The following is a 17,500-nucleotide window of genomic DNA, read 5'->3' as shown; positions in this document are numbered from 1 at the left end:
CGAGGTGGTCATTCAAGAGCTCTCCAGCACCCACGCGAATCTCTCCACAAGTCGGCGTGACCGAGAGGAGAGGGCGTACTCGCCAAGCGAGATCAGGATGGAGCCAGTGATTGATATAGCGGGCCGAGACCACCCCCGTATCATCCACGCTCAGTGTTAAGCTGCATCCAGCAGCCAACATTTACACTTACAGACTATTACACAATTCTGTTGAGATCCTTATCTTACACATCTTCTCTCCCATCTATTTCTCGTCCACTGTGGACGTACAAGAGCAATCGGCAAGGGCAAGTCCCGAAGAACCGTTCTTTTCAGAGTGACCTTAATGACTTGCACCTCTCACACTTTCCTCTTACAACATGCTGCACGACACGCTGCGCTCCACTCGCACCTCTCACTCCCACAACAAAGACAACTTCAGTTTTCCTTAGGTACTTGGCAGCTCCGCTCAGCTGCACCTAATACGGTAAGTACCGCAAGTACTCATCGAGGGCGCGATTCCCCGATAAGGCGACCACGTGTTCCCAGTGAAACGGTAGTCAGACGGCGGACACTGGACCACGTGGTCAAATTATTGGCGTTCGCGGTCGATTAGCCACCTTCCGTGACACAAACTTATTCGTGCACGACGGCCTGCGATTTCCGGTGAGTCCGGGGAGAAACCAGGGACAGCCCCTCCCTCATCGTGACCCCGGGTCCTCAACAATATAACTGCTTGCAACACTAGAAGGTGTCATAAAAATGTGAAGCCGACCCACCATTTCATATCATCATCAGCCTCAGCAGAGAACGTTGAACTTTTCAGAACTTCACCCGTCTCTTCCTGGAAGAAGCTGAAGTTGTTGATGGTCCACATGAAAGAACATTTGACAACATTCACCTGAGGGAGACATCAACATATTCCAGGTATGAGAAGCAAAGCAAGCCAAACATTTTATCGTCTCGAGACGTTCCGCATTAAAAACAACATCAACATGAACAAAACTTGATGAAATATCCTTTCATATGCCGTTTACAGTTTGTTTCTATCAGGTGGACATCAAAAGTTATAAAAGTTCAAAGTTGCACAAGGACTTTATGCCGTTCTGGACTGGGCCCGTTAATGCCGAGTGGTTTTGTGGGTACGAGTGTCCGGTCGTGGGTTAAGGGTTCAAAAAAGAATAAAAATTGTCATTCACTGATATTGCTTCTTTGTATTCACACCCCTTGTGTACCAAAGTTCATTCATAAACCGACTTGGTCTCAGGGTGAATTTGAGTGGTCGTGATAGCCATTGAAATTGGCACGTCCCCTTTCGGACTAATCTGGCGCAGATGGTCAGCGCCCACCACGAGACCGTGCCGTGCGCTCACCGGCTCCGCTCAGCAGTTAATTGTAATTTGGCACACGGCATCGATGAGCGTGGCACATTGACTGGCTCGGTGGTCCCACCAGCCCGGTATCGTGACCATCGACGCCTCATCCAGCTCAGGGGCACCAGATCAATCGGTCAGTGTGGCTGCTTTGACGTGGTCCACCGCTACTCATACCAGGTCACTGGGACGACCTGACGGCTAAAACTATATTTATATTTATATTTATTTATTTATTTAAATATATTTATATATATTTTATACTATATATATAGACCCCGATTTTTTTAATGCTGTGAACAAACTTCAGTCACAAATACCAAATATCATTTTCGCCAAGTTTGGTCACAATCCCATCAGCAGTTTCACAAAAGAAGTGTTTACGGACGGACGGTCGGATTGACGGATAGACAACGCGCCGTCCCATAAGATCCCCATAACTATGTTCCAGGTGAGCGAAAAAAAAAATTAGGCCCTGTATCCCAGGTGAGCTAAAAATTAGGAGCAATTGATAAAACAGCTGACATACAGAACATCATACTTATACTCCCAACAGCATAATTATGCAGGTGAAAAAAAAAACAACAACAACAACAACCAAGAATCACAGTCACACAGGTGAACTCACATGTGAATGACACCAACTCTCCGCATCCGGTACGTTGGTCCTCTCCGTCGGTGGAAGAGTCCATGACATGCTTCAACAGCACTCACTGGTCGATGAGAAAATAACAACGACAAGTCAACAGGTGCAAAAAGGCAAAACATTTTTGAAGTGTTTGTACAACACAAACCAAAGTGTTGATAAAAAGGTAAGTACAGGAGCAAAAAAAAAACAAAGGCGAGTTCTGGAAATAGCTCGGCGCGACAAAAGGGAATACGAAAAGGACATCGTCAAGAACATTCAACTTCATGGCAAGATATTCTGAAGGCATAAGAGGAAGGAAAGGGTTAACTGTCCAGAGGAGTGAGGGTCCATTGAGGAATAACACAGGATAATGTGTGGATGATGAGGGTGACATGGCATGGTGACTTTAATATTGTTTCGGATCTGGTCTCGGGGACAAAATGGCGGCAGACGTTGGAATAGTTATTTCATTGTACATGTCAGAATAAGTGTGATATAATTTCTGTTTCAATTTGCCCTTATTTGGTCATTCTTCTTTCGTTTACACTGAGCTGTTAAAGTGCGATCGTGGGGTCAGTGCTGGGACAAGACAAGTGCAAAAGACATGCCCCGATGTGGACACCGTCGGGCTCATAGGTAAGGGGCTGTCCATGTGGGTGGAAGTCTGCAGGCTGTACCGGCTCATGGGTGTGCGCCACGTCCCGGCGTGTGATGCGCTCGGCCGGACATTACAAGAACGAGCAAAGCATGCGTGTATCTCTCTTGCTTCGTGTGGTTCGTTGCTGTCTCTGTTGCTGCTCCGTACCTGCTCACTTTGAGGTGTCTGATGTCCGCGCTTTGTGGCGAGCTCACAACGTGGTTGGACCAGCAGGCTAAATTCCACGGGGACAGTCCCAGCCGATTGGTTGAACACCCGGAGGAAAGACCCACGCTCCACACGCAAGCGTTTCCCTTTTCTCTCGGTCTCGTCTTCTTTTCTCTCTCTCTCTCTCTGTCAGAGGCCATGGCAGCGCAACATGGAGCCTACGGCAGCACAATGGGGCCTACGACCCGTTCCCGAGTGTCCCATGTTTTTTTTTTTTCCCCAGAGACCGAGTCATCCTGCTTCTGTTATGAGTGTTATCTTGTTCAACAAGCAAAACAAACCATTAAACGTCACAGCCCCTGTTGTTTCAGTAATTTTGCTGTGCAGAGCTAAAGGGCTCGTCCATATTTATTACAACTGAAATGGCCGCTCATGTACCACCAGTCAGCCATCTTTGATCAGATCGCAACATGAAATTAGGTGCAAAGTGTACCGTGCTTGTGCCACGTTTGAACAAAGTCTGACCATGCACGTCCGAGAAATGGTTGGGGACACGTTTGAGTAACAAGATGGCCGCCCGTCGACCATCTTTGATCGCGTCGCCAAACAAAATGGCGCGCAGATGTTTCCCACCACGCGTTGTCTTTTTGCCAGGTACGAATGAAATCGCTGTGGTCGTGCACGGACACAAAAATCGACACCAAACCCGTAAACCCCCGTTACGGAGTGAGTCCCACTGGGGCGAATAAGAACAGGGACCACACCTCCTGAAGCTCACCTGGACCAGGAGCTAACAGTCACTGCAACCCCCCACTTTGACCTCCTTAAACCCTGATTTTTTTTTTTTACATCGTGAACAAGCTTGAGTGTATCACGGGTGACGAAGGTTGCGGTGAAGTTTCATTGAAATCGTGTGCGCGTGGTTCCGCAGAAGAGGGCAAACACCTATTTTTTGGTGGTCATGACCCCCATACCCCCCCCAACTCCTGTAGACCCCCTTAATGAGCGCAGATTTTGATGCGGTTAATACACCTTCGTGAGTCATCAGATACGAAGCTTTGTGAACGAGTTTCATCAATAATCGTGTGTTTGGTTCAATCCACAACGACCGAAGTGTTCACAGACTGTGACCGACGGACGCTGCTCAGTCGCATAAGCTCACCTGACTAAAGTACAGGTAAAGCAAAAAAAAATAAAAAAAATCACAACTTGCAACACAACTTAGTTCGTCATTGAAATCTTCCTAATTCCAACGTGGGAAGAGGGCAAGAAATAATTATATTCTATTTTAAACGAAACCACGTGACGTTGGATTAACCGACGCACAGAAACCAGTCACAGATGAACGGATTATTTGTAAAAAAAAAACAAAAAAAAACCGACCTGGGAGAAAGGTGTGGCGGTCGAGAAACGGCGTGCAGGTGAAAAACAGATGAAAACACCTTGTAATCACGTGACGGAGGGAATCGTGATCACTTCCGGGTCAACTCGACTCACCGAGCAATCACATGACGGAGGGAATCGCGATCACTTCCGGGTCAACTCGACTCACCGAGCACCGTTTACATTTTCTTCGTCCCCTTTTTTTTTTAACCGCGAATCCACTTACAGGTGAGAAGCAGGATTAAAAAAAAGTCCATAAAATCCCGCCGTGCACACTCCATGAAGCAATATTTAATCAAACCGAAATCGTGTTTATACACCGCACAACGTTTAACGGTCACAAGATTAAAAAATCGAAACATTCAAAGATTTATTTTTATATCGATCATGTGTAAGTGTTTGTCCGTGATAATGCTGGCACGGTCATTTCTCCTCTTGCATACGGTCCATGGCAGGTTACGATCCACACAACATGGCAGATGCTTATAAAGAGTTAAAATTACACAAAATATAATAATAATAATAATAATAATAATAATAATAATAATAATAATAGTACAGCAGGTACCCACAGCCTGTAATCAACAATTAAATACATCACGGTCATTTATTACAGTTTGGGAATCAGAGATGAGTTCTCTTCCCAAGCAGCTTGCTTTCGCTTGCCAAGCGAGCCGTTCCGTTGGAGTGCTTGCTCGAGCGCTTAAGCCGCTTGGTGAGCGCTTTTCAAGCTATTTCCTACTGGAACACACCCTGAGTCATGAATGTCTTCAGCAGTCGCCCACCACGGAACGACATCACCACAACCCCTCAACCCCAACCCCCAAGTCCTCAACTCTTGAAGGATGAAGGGATATTAAACACTTTTCGGGACCTCGTCAGGGTTCGTTGGTGTCATGTGATGTAAAATGCACGGATGACATAAGAAATGAAATTATAAAATATCTCTTTTTTTGCACCCCCTAAATTGACATCTCTTCACATTAAATAATTTATCAAATAATTTACCTTTACATTAAATTATTTATCTTTACATTAAATAATTTATCTTTACATTAAATAATTTATCAAATAATTTATCTTCACATTAAATAATTTATCTTTACATTAAATAATTTATCTTTACATTAGCCACATCAGCACCACAACAATTTATCAACACCAGATCAACATCAGAAAATAGTTTTTTTATTTTTAAATGTAGTTTTTTTTTCCACCGAAGGAGTGGGCATGCACAGGTAAAAACACACAACATAAACCACACAAAACCACTTGATGAGACCACCACCTCTTTTGATTTATAAATGATCCCCCTCTGACTACAACCTAAAACCCTATCTGCTTTACCTATAGTTGTCTGGAACTGTGCTACCTGCTTACCTCCGGTATCTATTACCACCCCCAGATCCTTCTCCTGTGTGACACGCTCCAACATTACCCCTCACATCCTGTAATCTCTATTTTCATTGTTCTTTCCCATCCCCAACACCTTACACTTGCTCAGGTTAAATTACATCTGCCAATCATTTACTCAATCTGTACAAGCATCAATACTTTCCTGAATCTGATCACCACGCCCTCTGCAATCCACCTCACCTCCAAGCTTTGTGTCATCACCCAAATTTGGAAAGCTTACTCTTTACCCCATTATCCAAATCGTTGATGTAAATAATGAAGAGTAATGGTCTGAGTACTAATCCCTAAGGTACCCCGCTACATACATCCTCCCACTCACAGCCATTCTTTGTTTCCAATCACTGAGCCAGTTTGCAATCCAATTATCTTCCTGACCATTCACTCCACAAACCCTCACTTTGGCAAACAACCTCCGATGTGGTACCTTATCAAATGTCTTCTGAAAGTCGAGATATACTATGTCCACTACCTTTCCCTCATCTACCCAATAAATGAGAATTGAAGTGAAATTAGCGTTTTGTGCAGGAGGTCTTCGGACAAAGGGAAGACCCCCCCACATCTCATCACATCAGGTATGGGATAGTTGGTCGTTGCCTGTAATGATCTCGGTCTACTCATCAGGGTTGAGTACAACTTCACTTTTAAAATTCTCTCTCTCTCTCTCTCTCTCTCTCTCTGATCTGTACCATACGGTACTTTTGGTGCCACCGAAGCAGCTTCCTGAGCAAGTGTTAGACTGGGTAGTTTGCCATTGCCTTCCCAGTGGTATTTCGGGCAAGAATTTGGACAGGGTGGTGGCGATCGCTCGCCTACTCTTTGCAAAGGACACCATGGGGTCTTCAACAACCAGCAGCCTGGCCGCCAATGCCGGCAGACGGAACGCCCGGCTTAACGGCCATCAGAGGGCCGGCACAAACGTTGATTCCTCGCCCTGCCTGTGAAACACCAGGATGGCGGTTTATCGCTGGTTCGGAATTTGAACCCAGGCTACCCAGCTTAGAGGTGAGTGTGCATCCCTTTAGGGTCTACTCTCGGTCATCCGAGCAGCTCTCACTTTTATAAACGAATCGAACACTGCGGCACAGATCACACACTGCTGGTGAAGATCCTTTGGCTTCACCAATGTCGATCCACCGCACCCATGAACACGTTGACATCCTCGGACATTTTCCCGTGTTAGAGTGTTTGCAACCATTTACAACCCTCGGGATGAAAAGATTATTTATTATGTCCAGTGTGGAACGGCTCTTCAACAGCTGTGTCTTCCACTGAACAGATCATTTGCAGGTACAAACAAGAAAAAGACCAATCAGAGATTGCAGCCCCTCTCCAGGACTTGTTTTGTGTGCCAGATGCATTAGCCAGATGGAGTGTTCGGCCCGACCAATGAGGGGAGGCCACTGGTCGCCCGACAACCCCTCGTCCAATCAGGAGGCAAGTGGGAGGGGAAGAAATCCTTCGGACCTGGCAAGAAGAGTAGAGTGGTTGTCAGGAGGAGTGTACTGCAGTCATCGTGGCGTATTGTTTCTGGTCTGGTGCGGTGGCTTGGTCTCGGTCATGGTCTGCGGTCCTTTGCGGTGGCTCATCGTGGTGGGGGAGGCCGAGCAACCAGGGTCGTGGGCCCGTGGATTTCGGAACGTGGGTTCGAGTCCCACCGCGGTGGTTGAAGTCCGGTGTGACTGCACGAGGCGGGAAGATACCAGGCCAGGCTCTGGTCCCCCAGCTGAACTATCCTCCTCGGCGGGCGGACCGAATAAAGACCCATGGGGTCCATTTCTTTTGTGTGTGTGTGTGTGTGTGTGTGTGTGGCGCCGTCCTGTAAGTCGAAACTGTTTAAGTGCCTTGTACATTGTAAATTGCATTTCTTAAAGTCGTGATAACTCTGCTCTCTGTGCTCCCCTGCCCCGTTATAAATAAACCCCCCAATTGTTCAATGCACCAGCTCGTTGTCTGTCGTTTCTTCCATTGACCCAGCACGGTGAGTATTGAGAACCAGGGAGGCCGTGTGCCGTAAGTTGTCGTTTGGACCGACGGACTCTGGTAATTCTGCTCGGTTACACCGGACCGAGGTCGCGAGAGCGACCCAGTTTGAGAGTCTGTCGAGGGTGTGACTTCCCCGGTAATTTGACGACGTGGGTACTTAGGTATGTTGAAATTAGGCTATTAACCCTACCCCACGCCGTCGAAATATTGGCGACCACGGTCCGCTAAGGGACCCGTGAACTCTCGGACTTATCCGAGAGTCACGACCTAAATTCCGGGATATTCGGTGGAGACGACCCTACTGTTCTCCCTGGTGGTCGTTTATTGCCACCGAACCCCGGCCCACAACAATATATATATATATATATATATATATATATATATATATATATATATATATATATATATATTTTTTCATAATCGTCCTTCCTTCCTCTCCAGCCACCAATGTGTACATAACTGTATGCCATAGTGAGTTAGCCAATGGAGTAAAATGCTAACTTCGAGTAACATTATATAACCCCCCACCCCACCCCCTAACTAGTGAACATAAGTTAATGGTAAAGATTTGGTTCGTGTCTTGTACAATGAACAAACGGGTAGATCGGACAGCAGCAGCACAGGCATGCTGGGCCAAACGACCTTCTGTGTCCAAATTCTCCTCCACGAGCCTCGACCACACACACAAATAAATAAATAAATGAATGTTGTGTTTTTATGTTCGAACCGGACAAATAATCATCAAACAAACTGTCATTGAGTTCTCCCGTCCATCCCACCTGATCACGAGGTATAAATCTCTGTCCACACAAACAAAGCCTCGAGCTCTCTCGGTTCCAACATGTCCGCACGAACCGCCGATTCCACTTCACCTCCTTCAGCTTTACCTTCATTAATATTACGTCCACGGACACACACCGACAATCATCCTCAAACGGTAAATACAAACAACGGACACGGAAATGAACTTTTGGCGGGAAACAACATGCAGAATAACGCGGTACGGATACTTATACACCGCCCCTCGTACTCGGCATTTTTATAATATAAGAGATAATTTTATAAACATGAAGTTCCACACAACTTGGAAGGAAAAACGACGTTTGTTTCCCAGTGACACCGCGTCACTCACGTTACACACGACATCTCCTGTGAATAATTAACCGTTTAAACACCGTGACATGATGACGTCATCTCTTGAATCCCCCAGCACGTCCTTCCTTGCACAAGACAAGATTTTCTCCACAGGAAATTTAAAATCGAGCGATATCTTTTAAATCGACCAATGAAAACAAGCGCTCGCGGGATAGCGGCACCTGATTGGCTGCTGCGTTGATGACGTAAGAAAGGCAGTTGGTGGAGGGTGTGGGTTCCACGAACAGTTTGAATGGTTCACGTGTTTTAACATCTGTGAGAGACATCAGGACCTCGTCCTCGTCGAGAAAGTTTGTCCTTTCCTTCATGTCGGTTTCCTTTCCATCGATTTTAAATGGATTATATTTTTAACGTTGGTATAACTTGGTTAAAGGGACCTGGACATGGTTTGGTCGGCTTCAACTTTCATTTACCAGGAAAAGTTAAACAAAATGTACATGTGTGTGTGTATTTGTGTGGATGTGTGTATTTGTGTGGATGTGTGTGTATTTGTGTGGATGTGTGTATTTGTGTGGATGTGTGTATTTGTGTGGATGTGTGTGTATTTGTATGGATTTGTGTGTATTTGTATGGATTTGTGTGTATTTGTGTGGATGTGTGTATTTGTATGGATTTGTGTATATTTGTGTGGATGTGTGTATATTTGTGTGGATGTGTGTGTATTTGTATGGATTTGTGTGTATTTGTGTGGATGTGTGTGTATTTGTATGGATTTGTGTGTATTTGTATGGATGTGTGTGTATTTGTATGGATTTGTGTGTATTTGTGTGGATGTGTGTGTATTTGTATGGATTTGTGTGTATTTGTGTGGATGTGTGTGTATTTGTATGGATTTGTGTATATTTGTATGGATTTGTGTGTATTTGTATGGAATTGTGTGTATTTGTGTGGATGTGTGTGTATTTGTATGGATTTGTGTATATTTGTATGCCTTTGTGTATATTTGTGTGGCTGTGTGTGTATTTGTATGGATTTGTGTGTATTTCTGTAGATGTGTGTGTATTTGTATGGATTTGTTTGTATTTGTGTGGATGTGTGTGTATTTGTATGGATTTGTGTGTATTTGTGTGGATGTGTGTGTATTTGTATGGATTTGTGTATATTTGTGTGGATGTGTGTGTATTTGTATGGATTTGTGTGTATTTGTGTGGATGTGTGTGTATTTGTATGGATTTGTGTATATTTGTATGGATTTGTGTATATTTGTGTGGATGTGTGTGTATTTGTATGGATTTGTGTGTATTTGTGTGGATGTGTGTATATTTGTGTGGATGTGTGTGTTTTTGTATGGATTTGTGTGTATTTGTGTGGATGTGTGTGTATTTGTATGGATTTGTGTGTATTTGTGTGGATGTGTGTGTATTTGTATGGATTTGTGTATATTTGTGTGGATGTGTGTGTATTTGTATGGATTTGTGTGTATTTGTGTGGATGTGTGTGTATTTGTATGGATTTGTGTATATTTGTATGGATTTGTGTATATTTGTGTGGATGTGTGTGTATTTGTATGGATTTGTTTGTATTTGTGTGGATGAGTGTGTATTTGTGTGGATGTGTGTGTATTTGTATGGATGTGTGTGTATTTGTATGGATGTGTGTGTATTTGTATGGATGTGTGTGTATTTGTATGGATGTGTGTGTATTTGTGTGGATGTGTGTGTATTTGTGTGGATGTGTGTGTATTTGTGTGGATGTGTGTGTATTTGTGTGGATGTGTGTGTATTTGTATGAATGTGTGTGTATTTGTGTGGATGTGTGTATTTGTATGAATTTGTGTGTATTTGTATGGATGTGTGTATTTGTGTGTATGTGTGTGTATTTTTATGGATGTGTGTATTTGTATGGATTTGTGTGTATTTGTGTGGATGTGTGTATTTGTATGGATGTGTGTATTTGTATGGATGTGTGTGTATTTGTATGGATGTGTGTATTTGTGTGGATGTGTGTATTTCTATCGATTTGTGTGTATTTGTGTGGATGTGTGTGTATTTGTATGGATGTGTGTGTATTTGTGTGGATGTGTGTGTATTTGTGTGGATTTGTGTGTATTTGTATGGATTTTTGTGTATTTGTGTGGATGTGTGTGTATTTGTGTGGATGTGTGTGTATTTGTATGGATTTGTGTGTATTTGTGTGGATGTGTGTGTATTTGTGTGGATGTGAGTGTATTTGTGTGGATGTGTGTGTATTTGTGTGGATGTGTGTGTATTTGTATGGATGTGTGTATTTGTGTGGATGTGTGTGTATTTGTGTGGATGTGTGTGTATTTGTGTGGATGTGTGTGTAGTTGTATGGATTTGTGTATATTTGTGTGGATGTGTGTGTATTTGTATGGATTTGTGTGTATTTGTGTGGATGTGTGTGTATTTGTGTGGATGTGTGTGTATTTGTATGGATTTGTGTGTATTTGTGTGGATGTGTGTGTATTTGTATGGATGTGTGTGTATTTGTATGGATTTGTGTGTATTTGTGTGGATGTGTGTGTATTTGTATGGATTTGTGTATATTTGTGTGGATGTGTTTGTATTTGTATGGATTTGTGTGTATTTGTGTGGATGTGTGTGTATTTGTATGGATTTGTGTGTATTTGTGTGGATGTGTGTGTATTTGTATGGATTTGTGTATATTTGTCTGGATTTGTGTATATTTGTGTGGATGTGTGTATTTGTATGGATTGTGTGTATTTGTGTGGATGTGTGTGTATTTGTATGGATTTGTGTGTATTTGTGTGGATGTGTGTGTATTTGTGTGGATGTGTGTGTATTTGTATGGATTTGTTTGTATTTGTGTGGATGTGTGTGTATTTGTATGGATTTGTGTGTATTTGTGTGGATGTGTGTGTATTTGTATGGATTTGTGTATATTTGTCTGGATTTGTGTATATTTGTGTGGATGTGTGTGTATTTGTATGGATTTGTGTGTATTTGTGTGGATGTGTGTGTATTTGTATGGATTTGTTTGTATTTGTGTGGATGTGTGTGTATTTGTGTGGATGTGTGTGTATTTGTATGGATGTGTGTGTATTTGTGTGGATCTGTGTGTATTTGTGTGGATGTGTCTGTCTTTGAGTGGATGTGTGTATTTGTTAGGATGTGAGTGTCTTTGAGTGGATGTGTGTGTATTTGTATGAATGTGTGTGTCTTTGTGTGACTGTGTGTGTATTTGTATGGATGTGTGTGTCTTTGTGTGGATGTGTGTGTATTTGTATGGATGTGTGTGTATTTGTATGGATGTGTGTGTATTTGTATGGATGTGTGTGTATTTGTATGGATGTGTGTGTATTTGTGTGGATGTGTGTGTATTTGTGTGGATGTGTGTGTATTTGTGTGGATGTGTGTGTATTTGTGTGGATGTGTGTGTATTTGTGTGGATGTGTGTGTATTTGTATGGATGTGTGTGTATTTGTGTGGATGTGTGTATTTGTATGGATTTGTGTGTATTTGTATGGATGTGTGTATTTGTGTGGATGTGTGTGTATTTGTATGGATTTGTGTGTATTTGTGTGGATGTGTGTATTTGTATGGATGTGTGTATTTGTATGGATGTGTGTGTATTTGTATGGATGTGTGTATTTGTGTGGATGTGTGTATTTGTATCGATTTGTGTGTATTTGTGTGGATGTGTGTGTATTTGTATGGATGTGTGTGTATTTGTGTGGATGTGTGTGTATTTGTGTGGATTTGTGTGTATTTGTATGGATTTGTGTGTATTTGTGTGGATGTGTGTGTATTTGTGTGGATGTGTGTGTATTTGTGTGGATGTGTGTGTATTTGTGTGGATGTGTGTGTATTTGTGTGGATGTGTGTGTATTTGTATGGATGTGTGTATTTGTGTGGATGTGTGTGTATTTGTGTGGATGTGTGTGTATTTGTGTGGATGTGTGTGCATTTGTATGGATTTGTGTATATTTGTGTGGATGTGTGTGTATTTGTATGGATTTGTGTGTATTTGTGTGGATGTGTGTGTATTTGTGTGGATGTGTGTGTATTTGTATGGATTTGTGTGTATTTGTGTGGATGTGTGTGTATTTGTATGGATTTGTGTGTATTTGTGTGGATGTGTGTGTATTTGTATGGATGTGTGTATTTGTGTGGATGTGTGTATTTGTATCGATTTGTGTGGATGTGTGTGTATTTGTATGGATGTGTGTATTTGTGTGGATGTGTGTATTTGTATCGATTTGTGTGTATTTGTGTGGATGTGTGTGTATTTGTATGGATGTGTGTGTATTTGTGTGGATGTGTGTGTATTTGTATGGATGTGTGTATTTGTGTGGATGTGTGTGTATTTGTGTGGATGTGTGTGTATTTGTGTGGATGTGTGTGTATTTGTATGGATGTGTGTGTATTTGTGTGGATGTGTGTGTATTTGTGTGGATGTGTGTGTATTTGTGTGGATGTGTGTGTATTTGTATGGATGTGTGTATTTGTGTGGATGTGTGTGTATTTGTGTGGATGTGTGTGTATTTGTGTGGATGTGTGTGTATTTGTATGGATTTGTGTATATTTGTGTGGATGTGTGTGTATTTGTATGGATTTGTGTGTATTTGTGTGGATGTGTGTGTATTTGTGTGGATGTGTGTGTATTTGTATGGATGTGTGTGTATTTGTATGGATGTGTATTTGTGTGGATGTGTGTGTATTTGTATGGATGTGTGTATGTGTATTTGTGTGTGTGTGTGTATGTGGATGTGTGTGTATTTGTGTGGATGTGTGTGTATTTGTATGTGTGGATGTGTGTGTGTGTGTATGGATTGTGTGTGTATTTGTGTGGATGTGTGTGTATTTGTATGGATTTGTGTGTATTTGTGTGGATGTGTGTGTATTTGTATGGATGTGTGTGTATTTGTGTGGATGTGTGTGTATTTGTATGGATGTGTGTGTATTTGTATGGATGTGTGTATTTGTGTGGATGTGTGTATTTGTATCGATTTGTGTGTATTTGTGTGGATGTGTGTGTATTTGTATGGATGTGTGTGTATTTGTGTGGATGTGTGTGTATTTGTGTGTATTTGTGTGTATTTGTATGGATTTGTGTGTATTTGTGTGGATGTGTGTGTTTTTGTGTGGATGTGTGTGTATTTGTGTGGATGTGTGTGTATTTGTGTGGATTTGTGTGTATTTGTATGGATTTGTGTGTATTTGTGTGGATGTGTGTGTATTTGTGTGGATGTGTGTGTATTTGTGTGGATGTGTGTGTATTTGTGTGGATGTGTGTGTATTTGTATGGATGTGTGTATTTGTGTGGATGTGTGTGTATTTGTGTGGATGTGTGTGTATTTGTGTGGATGTGTGTGCATTTGTATGGATTTGTGTATATTTGTGTGGATGTGTGTGTATTTGTATGGATTTGTGTGTATTTGTGTGGATGTGTGTGTATTTGTGTGGTTGTGTGTGTATTTGTATGGATTTGTGTGTATTTGTGTGGATGTGTGCGTATTTGTATGGATTTGTGTGTATTTGTGTGGATGTGTGTGTATTTGTATGGATGTGTGTATTTGTGTGGATGTGTGTATTTGTATCGATTTGTGTGTATTTGTGTGGATGTGTGTGTATTTGTATGGATGTGTGTATTTGTGTGGATGTGTGTATTTGTATCGATTTGTGTGTATTTGTGTGGATGTGTGTGTATTTGTATGGATGTGTGTGTATTTGTGTGGATGTGTGTGTATTTGTATGGATGTGTGTATTTGTGTGGATGTGTGTGTATTTGTGTGGATGTGTGTGTATTTGTGTGGATGTGTGTGTATTTGTATGGATGTGTGTGTATTTGTGTGGATGTGTGTGTATTTGTGTGGATGTGTGTGTATTTGTGTGGATGTGTGTGTATTTGTATGGATGTGTGTATTTGTGTGGATGTGTGTGTATTTGTGTGGATGTGTGTGTATTTGTGTGGATGTGTGTGTATTTGTATGGATTTGTGTATATTTGTGTGGATGTGTGTGTATTTGTATGGATTTGTGTGTATTTGTGTGGATGTGTGTGTATTTGTGTGGATGTGTGTGTATTTGTATGGATTTGTGTGTATTTGTGTGGATGTGTGTATTTGTATGGATTTCTGTGTATTTGTGTGGATGTGTGTGTATTTGTTTGGAGGTGTGTGTATTTGTGTGTATGTGTGTGTATTTGTATGGAGGTGTGTGTATTTGTGTGGATGTGTGTGTATTTGTATGGATGTGTGTGTATTTGTATGGATGTGTGTATTTGTGTGAATTTGTGTATTTGTATCGATTTGTGTGTATTTGTGTGGATGTGTGTGTATTTGTATGGATGTGTGTGTATTTGTGTGGATGTGTGTGTATTTGTGTGTATTTGTGTGTATTTGTATGGATTTGTGTGTATTTGTGTGGATGTGTGTGTATTTGTGTGGATGTGTGTGCATTTGTGTGCATGTGTGTGTATTTGTGTGGATGTGTGTGCATTTGTACGGATGTGCGTATTTGTGTGGATGTGTGTGTATTTGTGTGGATGGGTGTGTATTTGTGTGGATGTGTGTGTATTTGTATGGATTTGTGTATATTTGTGTGGATGTGTGTGTATTTGTATGGATTTGTGTGTATTTGTGTGGATGTGTGTGTATTTGTGTGGATGTGTGTGTATTTGTATGGATTTGTGTGTATTTGTGTGGATGTGTGTGTATTTGTATGGATTTGTGTGTATTTGTGTGGATGTGTGTGTATTTGTATGGATGTGTGTATTTGTGTGGATGTGTGTATTTGTATCGATTTGTGTGTATTTGTGTGGATGTGTGTGTATTTGTATGGATGTGTGTATTTGTGTGGATGTGTGTATTTGTATCGATTTGTGTGTATTTGTGTGGATGTGTGTGTATTTGTATGGATGTGTGTGTATTTGTGTGGATGTGTGTGTATTTGTATGGATGTGTGTATTTGTGTGGATGTGTGTGTATTTGTGTGGATGTGTGTGTATTTGTGTGGATGTGTGTGTATTTGTACGGATGTGTGTGTATTTGTGTGCATGTGTGTGTATTTGTGTGTATGTGTGTGTATTTGTGTGGATGTGTGTGTATTTGTATGGATGTGTGTATTTGTGTGGATGTGTGTGTATTTGTGTGGATGTGTGTGTATTTGTGTGGATGTGTGTGTATTTGTATGGATTTGTGTGTATTTGTGTGGATGTGTGTGTATTTGTATGGATTTGTGTGTATTTGTGTGGATGTGTGTGTATTTGTGTGGATGTGTGTGTATTTGTATGGATTTCTGTGTATTTGTGTGGATGTGTGTGTATTTGTATGGATTTCTGTGTATTTGTGTGGATGTGTGTGTATTTGTATGGATTTGTGTGTATTTGTGTGGATGTGTGTGTATTTGTATGGATGTGTGTGTATTTGTGTGGATGTGTGTGTATTTGTATGGATGTGTGTGTATTTGTGTGGATGTGTGTATTTGTATGGATTTGTGTGTATTTGTGTGGATGTGTGTGTATTTGTATGGATGTGTGTATTTGTATGGATGTGTGTGTATTTGTATGGATGTGTGTATTTGTGTGAATGTGTGTATTTGTGTGGATGTGTGTATTTGTATGTATTTGTGTGGATGTGTGTGTATTTGTATGGATGTGTGTATTTGTGTGGATGTGTGTATTTTTATGGATGTGTGTATTTGTATGGATTTGTGTGTATTTGTGTGGATGTGTGTGTATTTGTATGGATGTGTGTATTTGTATGGATGTGTGTGTATTTGTATGGATGTGTGTATTTGTGTGGATGTGTGTATTTGTGTGGATGTGTGTATTTGTATGTATTTGTGTGGATGTGTGTGTATTTGTATGGATGTGTGTATTTGTGTGGATGTGTGTGTATTTTTATGGATGTGTGTATTTGTATGGATTTGTGTGTATTTGTGTGGATGTGTGTGTATTTGTATGGATGTGTGTATTTGTATGGATGTGTGTGTATTTGTATGGATGTGTGTATTTGTGTGGATGTGTGTGTATTTGTATGGATTTGTGTGTACTTGTGTGGATGTGTGTGTATTTGTATGGATGTGTGTGTATTTGTGTGGATGTGTGTATTTGTATGGATTTGTGTGTATTTGTGTGGATGTGTGTGTATTTGTATGGATTTGTGTGTATTTGTGTGGATGTGTGTATTTGTATGGACTTCTGTGTATTTGTGTGGATGTGTGTGTATTTGTATGGACTTGTGTGTATTTGTGTGGATGTGTGTGTATTTGTATGGATGTGTGTGTATTTGTGTGGATGTGTGTGTATTTGTATGGATGTGTGTGTATTTGTGTGGATGTGTGTATTTGTATGGATTTGTGTGTATTTGTGTGGATGTGTGTGTATTTGTGTGGATGTGTGTGTATTTGTGTGGATGTGTGTGTATTTGTATGGATTTGTGTGTATTTGTGTGGATGTGTGTGTTTTTGTATGGATGTGTGTGTATTTGTGTGGATGTGTGTGTATTTGTGTGGATGTGTGTGTATTTGTGTGGATGTGTGTGTATTTGTGTGGATTTGTGTGTATTTGTGTGGATGTGTGTATTTGTGTGGATGTGTGTATTTGTGTGGATGTGTGTGTATTTGTGTGGATGTGTGTGTATTTGTGTGGATGTGTGTGTATTTGTGTGGATGTGTGTGTATTTGTATGGATGTGTGTAATTGTGTGGATGTGTGTGTATTTGTATGGATGTGTGTGTATTTGTATGGATGTGTGTATTTGTATGGATGTGTGTATTTGTATGGATGTGTGTGTATTTGTATGGATGTGTGTGTATTTGTATGGATTTGTGTATTTGTATGGATGTGTGTGGATG

General features: G+C 41.3%; 2 protein-coding genes across 15 annotated transcripts in view; one reads left to right on the top strand and one right to left on the bottom strand.

Moving 5' to 3' along the window:
- LOC147008200 (speckle-type POZ protein-like) overlaps nucleotides 1-8,833 on the bottom strand; it is a 25,790-nt gene extending 16,957 nt beyond the window's left edge. Inside the window, exons 1-4 of one of the 10 annotated variants that reach the window (XM_085865332.1) lie at nucleotides 8,700-8,833; nucleotides 4,814-4,906; nucleotides 1,981-2,066; nucleotides 759-880 (exon numbers count right to left, since the gene is read on the bottom strand). In XM_085865332.1, coding sequence (XP_085721458.1) covers nucleotides 759-880; nucleotides 1,981-2,049 — 191 coding nt within the window. In that variant the 5' untranslated portion in view covers nucleotides 2,050-2,066; nucleotides 4,814-4,906; nucleotides 8,700-8,833. Of the gene's footprint in view, nucleotides 1-758; nucleotides 881-1,980; nucleotides 2,067-4,168; nucleotides 4,332-4,813; nucleotides 4,910-8,346; nucleotides 8,600-8,699 lie in introns of those variants that run through there. The other 9 variants (XM_085865334.1, XM_085865333.1, XM_085865335.1 and 6 more) reach the window with 9 other exon arrangements.
- Nucleotides 8,775-17,500, top strand: part of LOC147008199 (uncharacterized) — a 30,036-nt gene continuing 21,310 nt past the window's right edge. For 3 of the 5 annotated variants that reach the window (XM_085865323.1, XM_085865327.1, XM_085865326.1), the window contains exon 1: nucleotides 8,910-9,030. The gene's annotated coding sequence lies outside the window, so the exon portion shown is untranslated. Of the gene's footprint in view, nucleotides 9,031-17,500 lie in introns of all 5 variants that reach the window. The other 2 variants (XM_085865325.1, XM_085865324.1) reach the window with 2 other exon arrangements.

This window comes from Eptatretus burgeri, chromosome 21, assembly GCF_056783735.1.
Source record: "Eptatretus burgeri isolate ZD-2024b chromosome 21, Ebu_testis_v1, whole genome shotgun sequence".
Lineage (NCBI taxonomy): Eukaryota > Metazoa > Chordata > Myxini > Myxiniformes > Myxinidae > Eptatretus > Eptatretus burgeri.
The sequence above is the reverse complement of the archived record's forward strand: the minus strand, read 5'-3'. Positions and strand labels throughout refer to the sequence as shown.